The sequence below is a fragment of the Semicossyphus pulcher genome, unplaced genomic scaffold (genome assembly GCF_022749685.1).
Source record: "Semicossyphus pulcher isolate SPU_LCO1_2020_fin unplaced genomic scaffold, fSemPul1.0.p SCAF_4, whole genome shotgun sequence".
Taxonomy (NCBI): domain Eukaryota; kingdom Metazoa; phylum Chordata; class Actinopteri; order Labriformes; family Labridae; genus Semicossyphus; species Semicossyphus pulcher.
Genome location: NW_027211715.1, coordinates 11,768,801 through 11,778,559, shown reverse-complemented (window position 1 = coordinate 11,778,559; position 9,759 = coordinate 11,768,801). Strand labels below are relative to the sequence as shown.

The following is a 9,759-nucleotide window of genomic DNA, read 5'->3' as shown; positions in this document are numbered from 1 at the left end:
TCTAAAGTCCTTAAAATGCAGTCGAGTTACGGAGACCTGATATGACTTGTCGTACTGCCTAGCCAAGATTGCTGATGAATGAGTGATTGCCAAAACATTAGTGTATCCATGCATAAAAACACATTTTAACTGTCACTTATGCAAGATGACAAAGGTCTTGTTTGTCCAGGGAAAGTGGGTGTGTCTGCTGCTAGTTATGTAACTACACTGTCACAAGCACCTTTGTATACACTGATTAATTATCAGTCACCTGTCTGGTCGTGTTAGTAGTGACTCATTCCTGCGTGTTGAACAAAGAAGTGTTAACAAGATTGAACAGGCTCTATAAAACCTTTGGTGCTTCAAGTGAGGACAAGGAAAGTCTCCCTCCTGCTGCAAGTTGAACTCGCTGCAACAATGTGGATTTATAATTTTCTGCTGGGTTTAGACCTCAAGGGGCTGCTCCTGTTTGTTTTTATTTTCATCATAATAGCAGACTATCTCAAACGCCGAAATCCTCCTAATTATCCTCCAGGACCATTGGCTTTACCAATTGTGGGGAATTTCTTCAATATGGACATAAAACAACCTCACATTTATTTTTCTAAGGTAAAGTTTAATACGACAGCTTCATTGAACAGTGTGTTCAGAGGTTAACTGTGGTAGAATTGCTGAATGGTTTTAGTCATACACTTTACATTTGTTAAAAGTTAAGTATTACCTGAGCATGTTTTCATGAATTAGGTCTGTACTGTCTTGAGATATTGTAATTTATTAAAAATTGATTTAGTAGATTTATCGACATTTACAATCAATACAACATCCTTCACAAAGACGTTGAGCGATATAATTCAGGATGAGGCCTATGTGGACAATAATATGTAAAACTTTGTTGAAAGAAATCGAAGCCCTTTTTTATACTTCAGGAAACGTACATTGACATTTCAATTCTTCATGTAAAAACTAACTAACTAATGAACAAGAGGAAAAAGGTAATACATGCAGTAATGTGTGTGGTTCGTAAGTGTTCATTTATTGATTTACTATCCACAGCTGGCTGACATTTATGGGAATGTGTTCAGCTTCCGCTTGGGCAGAGACAAGATGGTGTTTGTGTCCGGCTACAAGGCAGTGAAGGAAGCCATTGTGACACAAGCTGAGAACTTTGTGGATCGACCATCTGATGCAGTCCAGGACAGGTTTTACTCAGGAACCTCAGGTTTACAAATCTCTCCTTCTTGTCCTTGGCTGAACAAACATTAGTCTTGCTGCTTTTACCAAACTTAAATTGCATGCATTCATGAAGGTGGTCTGTTCATGAGCAATGGTGAAACATGGAGGAGACAGCGACGCTTTGCCTTGTCTACATTACGCAGCTTTGGGCTGGGCAAAAACACCATGGAGCAGAGAATCTGTGAGGAGATCCGACACCTGCAGGAGGAGATGGAGAAGGAGAAAGGTGGTTCACAAGGAGTACAACACTAGCTCATAATCAGAAGTAGTAGGTCTTAAGCAGTGTTGTCTAAACAGTGACTCCTTTCCTGCAGGTGAACCTTTCAACCCAGCAGACCTCTTCAGCAAAGCTGTGTCTAACATCATTTGCCAGCTGGTGATGGGAAAACGGTTTGACTACAGTGACCACAACTTTCAACGCATGCTGAAATGTCTGTCAGAATTATTATTTCTGGAGGGCACTGTATGGGCTTGGGTGAGTTAATAAAAGCTTATAGCATTCAGGTGGTAATGTGACAATACTCCCAGGCTGACTGAGAGGTCCATGTCAAAAGTTATCACAAAAGGTGAAGCTGACGCTAAGTTTCTCCCACCTGTTTTCTTGCATGTAGCTCTATGAGTCATTCCCTGGAGTGATGAAGCACTTGCCAGGTCCTCACAACAAAATGTTCAGTCACTTCATAACCCTCTTAGACTTCATCAGTCAGGAGGTACAAAGGCACAAGAAGGACCTTGACCACAACAATCCCCGGGACTACATAGACGCTTTCATCATTGAAATGAAAAACGTATGTAAAAACTACATTTATACCTTCAGTAATACCTTGTAGCCCTTCCTGTCAATCTACCAGTCATTGACCCTTGTATCTATTCTGCATTTTGGAATAGCACAAAGAGACTGATGTGGGCTTCAATGAGAACAATCTGGCTATGTGCTCTATGGATCTGTTCCTGGCTGGCACAGAGACAACCTCCACCACTTTGCTGTGGGCTTTGGTTTTCCTCATCCAAAACCCGGATATCCAGGGTAGGTGCAATGCTGCAGTCTTTACTTATCTAACTGTGACAACAAAATAAGATCAGATCAGATAAGATAATCCTTTATTGACCCCAAGAGGGCAAATTCGGGTGTTGCAGAAGTACAAAGACATTATAGCAAGTAAGTAAATACAGTATAAAAATAAGAATATATAAAATAAATACAACAAAATAAGATAAGAGGTATATAGTCTACAACTGGTATACAAGTAGTGACAGTGACAATTATGAGATAAAGTGACATGTAGCAAAATGCAGCAACATTTTAGCAGGATGAAATAATACAGTATGATATGAGGAATAAGGTATAACATGTAGTAATGTATAGGTGCAGTATAAAAGTGGCAATAAAATTCAGTATGGTATATACAGTATGTTTATGTATATAATGTAGTATGATATGGAAAAATAAATGAATAGAAAAATGTCATATAAAAGTAACATTGCAATAATATTGTATATTAGTATAATATGATATACAGTATGTGGTATCAATAATAATATATGTATGTATGATAATAATGTAAAGTACAGCAATAGAGACAAGTAATCGGATGTAATAGGTGTTGTACTGTACAGTATGCATAATCAGAAATTACTAATTAACCAAAGTAATGGAAAAAATTAATGTTTGAGATGATACAGATGATATTGATCAAGAGTAGTCACCAAGAGACTAACAAACTGAGCAACTTTGCCATAGAGCCATTTCACTACGGCTAAGAATGATAGGAATTGTTTGTATACAGCTTATTTTCAGAAAAAAGTGTTTTGCACTTAAAAGTTGTGGAGCCAAGGAGTGAAATGTTCAAATTATGTCGAATCTGTCTAAAACAATGCTCACATGCCCGTATATTTTAGTTTTGTGTAATCATTCCTCCTGTCCAAACTGGTCACAAAGCTGTCAAAGGAAGAACTTCAATGTAACCAATGAGGAACAAAATCCTCCTCTGTCACCACAAACTAAGTTTCTTTTAATTTGATTGTATTTTAGTCAAAGTCCAGGCCGAGATAGACAGGGTGATTGGACAAAATCGCCTGCCCACTATGGCTGACAGACCCAACCTGCCCTACACTGACGCTGTTATCCACGAGATCCAGAGATTTGGAAATATTGTTCCTCTAAATGCACTCAGAATGGCTTCCAAGGACACGACACTGGGAGGTTACTTCATCCCCAAGGTGAATGTTGTCACAGTTAATACTTAACTTGAGTATCTCTAAAATGTGATTGCTGTTTTTGCAGCTTGCTTGATTTTAACCTTGTTGTTTTTCAGGGTACGCCACTGATGCCCAGCCTGACCTCTGTGCTCTTCGACAAAACTGAATGGGAGACTCCAGACAGGTTCAACCCTGGACACTTCCTCACTTCTGAGGGAAAGTTTGTGAAGAGAGAAGCTCTCCTGCCTTTCTCTGCAGGTAAACTACGTTCAGTTCAACCTTAAGCTTAACTTTAACCAGTATTCAAACTTCCTCCTGAGCTTTTTCACTATTATGTGTGCTGTTGTTTTTGGTCATTTCAGGGAAACGTGTGTGTCTTGGAGAAAGTCTTGCCAAGATGGAGCTGTTCCTGTTTCTTGTTGGTTTACTACAGAAGTTTTCTTTCTCTGTTCCTGACGGAGTAGAGCTAAGTACAGAAGGAATTGCTGGAGCTACTCGAGTACCGTACCCGTACAAGGTTTACGCCAAGGTGCGTTGAATTGAATAACAACTTTCTACCAGCATGTAATAGACAAGAAAGATCAAAATGCTTTATGTCTGTCACTGTTGTGTGATTGCCTTTCTGCACTGAGGACCTGTTTATTTGCATTTGATTCTGTGTGAAAGTGAGTTTTTACAAAAATGTCTTTGTATTGACAGCCCTATTTACGCGATGTTGTTAATGACAATTAAGGTTTCATAAATATATTCTGTAAATGCGATCAATGTGCACGGGTAAAAAATGTTTACAGTCTCTTTGCAACAGTTTTTATTAGTGAACATTGAACTGAAACATTTACCTATCTAACATGACTACTTCATGATTTGTGTGACAAATTTGGTTGTATGACTCATGATGAATAGTTTCAAAAAAAATAAAAATAAAAATTTAAAAGACAGATTTCTTTTTTTTATTATACACATTTTTCTCTCTTGTCAAACTGGTGCCTACATTATCCACAATGACAATCAAGCGTCGAGAGTTCAGTCGGAGACTCTGTTTTTTTAGAAAGAAGTAATCTTAATAGACCTCCATGGCCGGCTCCTTTCTGCTTGAATTGCCAGGAGCTGGTGGCTACGCTGTCGCTCAAGTGAAGTCACTAAGAGCCACAAAAGCCTTGATACTATTTTTCTTTCTTTTCTGTGGTCCCAACAAGTTTCAGAATAACATTATTGTCCTCATCCTCTGCCTGAACAACTGCTGCCTCTTATCATTCATCCCCTATATAATTAAGTTTTTAAAGAAGTTAGTACTACAGATTGATCAAGCTTGTTATCAAACTAAGTGCCCTGGAGCTCAACACCGACCCAGGCTGGCAGGAGGGGGCGTCAGAGCTCTAACATCTAGGGGCCAGAAAGATCTCTGTCTCATTATCACTGAAAGGGAGGGCACTGATTGTGGACTACTGGACACAAATAAAATTACAATTAATGTTATCTCATAACTTTACATAAAGAACAAAGGCCAGCAAGCAAGTACAGTACCTTTTCCTTATCTGGCCTCACTTACCCTAACAAAAGCTATCATGCTTATTGGTCACACTACCATAATCACCACCTTGATAAATCAATCTGGTTTTTCACAATCTAGCCCCGAGTGTGTTTACATAAAGCATTTAACCAATGGCAAACTCTTGATATGAGCCAGCAGAGGGCATGTATCACTAACAAAGAGCAAACTATAATAATAATACAGAAATACAAAGAAGTTATACACAGAAACCAGGCTAAAAGCAACATTGTTTCAGCTATCAAATACAGGAAGAACACCGGGCAAAATCTTTGCCTTTCAGAAGCGTTTAATTAAGGCTTATAGTATCACTGCCACATCACTTGAGAACAAGTACATCTAAGTGTTCTTGCAATGTATGTTTGAGCCCTATTATCTTAGCTGCAACCCTGGTGATGTCAAAATAGAGAAAATACAAATCAAGCATTAAAACATAATTTCAAGCAACTTACTTTCTTCATATCTTATAAGTACAAAAGTAGAAGCTTTAGTGTTTAAAGCTATATACTTGCAACAGGAAAAAAAACAGCCTGAACCCTGACCTCTACTCCTGTTGTGCTGCATGTCCGCAACGAGTGTAGAGACTTAAAAAGACAAAGAAATCCAACTGGGAGCAGGCAAAAAAGTCCAATAAACAGGAAAGGCTGATAAAACAAAGCAAAGATGCCAAACACAAAGAGAGCCTGGAAGGACAAACTGACAGAGCGAAGGGGACAAAAAGCTAAGAGTGAGTCAGGGCTTGGCAGGCAATCACATAGGCCGGAAACATGACAGAGCAGGAAATTAAGTCACAGAAATGAGAAGAGAAGTAATAACATCAAAATAAAATAATAAACAATGAACACATGAAACAATGGCAAACAAGTAGGAGGGAAAAAACATTGAAATACAGTACTACAAGTTCATTTTTCCTGAATATGTTTATGAAAGTAATTGGCATGATATAGGCGACTTATATCTTTATTCTGATTTAATGTGTGTATCAACAAACTAAAATGAGAAGGTGATAAAGATATCAACACAACAAAAAAAGGAAACACTTCCTTAGCAGTGGCAATAACTTAACAGTGCTACACTGCTTTACCTGGATATTGTTTGTCTCTCTGAAAATGCTTCTGCAATGTATTGTGTACCACAATACATTACCAGAGGATATGAGTGGAAGAGGGCACATGCTCTTGACCATGACCTCATTCAGGCCTCTGCTGTCCTCCAGCAGTGTCAATGCATCTACCATGCAGTATTAGATCTACCACTTGCCTGTGCCATACGTGCACAAAAGGATGTTAAAGGTATCAGTATCAGTGACTATGATTATAAGGCTAGCTTGTTTGCTGATGACATTTTATTAACACTAACAGATCCAACCCATTCCATTCCTCAAGTACTCAAGCTTATAGAAACTTAAGGTCAATTGTCCGGATATAAAGTAAACTACAGCAAAAGTGAGGCAATCCCACTTCATCAACATACTTTTCAATCACATTTAGGTTCTGCTCCTTTCAGCTGGAAGCCAAAAGGCATGAAATACCTGGGAATTAAGATCCAATTTCCTACTGAAAAGATTGAGATTAATGCACCTGACCTTCTTAAGACTATTAGAGAGGATATCAGAAGACAGTCTTGCCTCCTTTCCTATGGGGTAGATCTGAAGTCATAAAAATGAATTTGTTACCAAGACTGGTTTTTTTGATGTCCTGTATACCGCTCAAATTCCCCCCAAACTGGTTTAAGGAAATAAATAAATCATTATCAGGCTTCCTATGGAATGATAAAAACCAAGGATCTGTCATAAAAACGAATTAACGGTTCCGGTGACGTCATCACAGCGAATGGCAGCCTAAACTAACGTCTCCCCCGATAAAACTGTTATTTCGCCCCGTCAAAGTGTCAAATAACTCAATTTTCGTCTAAACTGAAAATAGTTAACGGGGCGAAGATGGGAAAAAAGGATGCACAAAAGAAAAACGCTGCTGCAGAGCCTGGAAACGATGAAAATGCGAAGGACAGCTCTCCTGCACAGGTAGATGGAGAGTTAGCTAACTCTGAACCTCATGCGGCTAGCTTGGCTAAAGTTTTGGAGGAGATACGGGACTTTCGCAAAGACAATAAACAGCAACTGAATGAAATCAAATCTGAGCTCACAAACGTCAGCCTTCAAATAACAGAGGCGGAGATGCGAATTGAAAATGTAGAAGACCGCGTTCAAAACGTCGAACTTGTGGTTAGCAAGATGCTAAGAGTGATGAATCAACAAGAGATTAAACTGCTCGACCAAGAAGGAAGATCTCGCTCGCACAGAGACCCGTCAAAGACGAAAGTAAGCCACGATCGATCATAATTAAGTTTCTCCGCTACACAACTAAAGAGGAGATTTTGCGCAAGGCCTGGGGGAAAAAGAAAGTGCTTTTGAATGGGAAACAGATATATTTCGATCAGGATTATCCTCCAGTAATTTTGCAAAAGCGCAAAGAATACTCTGAGGCGAAGCGAGTATTAAAGCAGAAAAACATTCGCTTCCAGACCCCGTTTCCTGCCAAACTGCGAGTGTTCTATGAAGACGGGACGAAGTTATATCAGTCAGCGGGGGAAGCAACTAAAGACATGAGGGACAGAGGTCTGTCCGTCACCGCCATCACACCGAGGGAGAGCCTGGCTGAACAGCTGTCCCGCACTGCATGGGAAACGGTGGGTGGATTGAAACAGCGAGGCACGGGAGAGGAGAGAGAGAAGGATATCAGGGAGAAACTGCGTGCCTTCAGGAGAGAAGCCTCATCCCCTGCAGGAGAGAACCCATAAGATCTGACTATCTCTGAAGCTGAACAGACTTTGATAGAGACAATGTCCTATACAACCTTCTAAAAATGCACAGGTAAAGGTAAACTGCACCTTTTTTCTATTTTATTTTCTTCAATTATCCTATTTCCCAATTAAAATAAGAATATAAACGTGGGAGAAATACTAAATAATCTGTAAGTATATGGAAAGAGACCTTTTTTGTTTTTTTGGATGCTGCAGTGGGGGCCCTCAACACATCGGTAGAAGATTGCTTTCCCCCACAGCTAGACGTTTCCTCTAGCTTTGTTCAGGGTCTCCTGCGAGAGACCCCAGCCTTGGAACTGCACTGTTTTTTTTTGTTGTTATGGATATTGGTTCCTTTGTTCTGGTTTGTTCAGGGAGTAAATCTGTTAAATGCTATTTTGTTAATATCAGTGCTACACAAATATAACTATTACATATGGCTTGCGGCAAAGTGAAATTCATGTCATATAATGTCAATGGGCTATTAAATCCAATCAAACGCAGTAAAATTCTATCTAAACTAAAGAAAGAACAAGCCCATATTGTGTATCTACAAGAAACTCATCTAGACGATAATGAACACAGAAAACTTAAGAGAATGGGCTTCACTAATTTGTATTTTTCATCATACAAATCCGGACACAGAAGAGGAGTTGCCATTCTCATCTCTAGCAGGCTAAACTTTGAAAAGGTATCTGAAATAGGAGATAGAGAGGGTAGATTCATTTTAGTAAGAGGGAGGATAGATGGTAAATCCATTACTCTATTAAACCTTTATGCACCCCCAGGAAGTGATGTTAGCTTCTTCCAGAAAATTACAAATATTATGGTAACAGAAACAGAGGGCCCTTTGATCTGTGGGGGAGACCAAAATATACACCTTCAACCTGAGTTAGATTGTTCTAATAGAAAAACTCCTGAGAAAAAGTCTCTATATAAGAAGATAAATGTTATCTTTGACGATATTGGTCTAATAGATATATGGAGACACATTTTTCCTAACAGAAGAGATTATACACATTACTCTGCCCCACACTCCCTATACACAAGAATAGACTATTTTTTAATATTTGGGAGAGATAAGGACATAATAAAGGACTGCAGAATCGGGACAATAGACTTAAGTGACCACGCACCTATATATTTATCTGTTGACCTTGACCTACAACCAAAAAACACTACATGGAAATTAAATTCAAGTCTACTCAGTGATTCTCACTTTAGAGAACAACTTAAAAAAGAAATCAGCCTCTACCTAGAATTCAATGACAATGGCGAGATCTCGCCTCCCACCTTGTGGGACGCCTTTAAAGCTGTATTAAGAGGGAAGATTATATCATTGTCTTCTTATAAGAAAAAAATAAGAAACAAAATAAGTGAAGAATTGCAGATCAAACTAAGTGAACTAGAAAAAAAGCACAAAGCACTGAGCCCGGAGCAAAATATATTAGAGGAGATTAAAAGCATTAGGAATTAAATTAACGACTTAGCGGCACAGGAGATAAGAAAAAAACTGATGTTTTTGAAACAGAGACACTATGAAAGTGGATCTAAATCAATGAAAATATTAGCCTGGAAATTGAAAAAAAAACTGGCAGAAAAAACTATTTATAAAATTAGGGATTCGAGAACAAAAGTGATAAAAAATAACTTCAATGAGATTCAGGAATCCTTTGAAGGGTTTTACAAAACATTATACTCTAAAGTTCCAGGGGGAAGTATAGGACAAATTGATGCTTTTTTAAATTCTTTGGAGTTACCTACACTGAATGAGGAACAAAATGGAATAATGACTGCAGAAATAACTGAAGAGGAATTAAAAATTGCCATCAGCAGGCTTAAACCTAATAAATCACCAGGATCAGACGGCTATACAGCCGAGTGGTACAAGGAATTTAAAAGTGAATTGATACCTATCTTACTACCAACAGTGAACTGGGCTTTAAAAAAGGCGCAAACGCCGCCCAGCTGGAAAGAGGCGATAATATCAGCTATAC

The 9,759-nt window shown here is 38.7% G+C and overlaps 1 protein-coding gene across 1 annotated transcript; it reads left to right on the top strand.

Moving 5' to 3' along the window:
- The first annotated feature begins 345 nt into the window (after window positions 1-345).
- On the top strand, window positions 346-4,253 carry LOC138606966 (cytochrome P450 2J4-like). The gene is made up of 9 exons (XM_069679465.1): window positions 346-588; window positions 1,033-1,198; window positions 1,286-1,438; window positions 1,527-1,687; window positions 1,824-2,000; window positions 2,101-2,239; window positions 3,245-3,432; window positions 3,528-3,669; window positions 3,774-4,253. Exons 1-9 carry the CDS (start codon window positions 397-399, stop codon window positions 3,947-3,949), a joined length of 1,494 nt encoding a protein of 497 aa, XP_069535566.1. The 5' UTR covers window positions 346-396; the 3' UTR covers window positions 3,950-4,253.
- The last annotated feature ends 5,506 nt before the right edge of the window (window positions 4,254-9,759 follow it).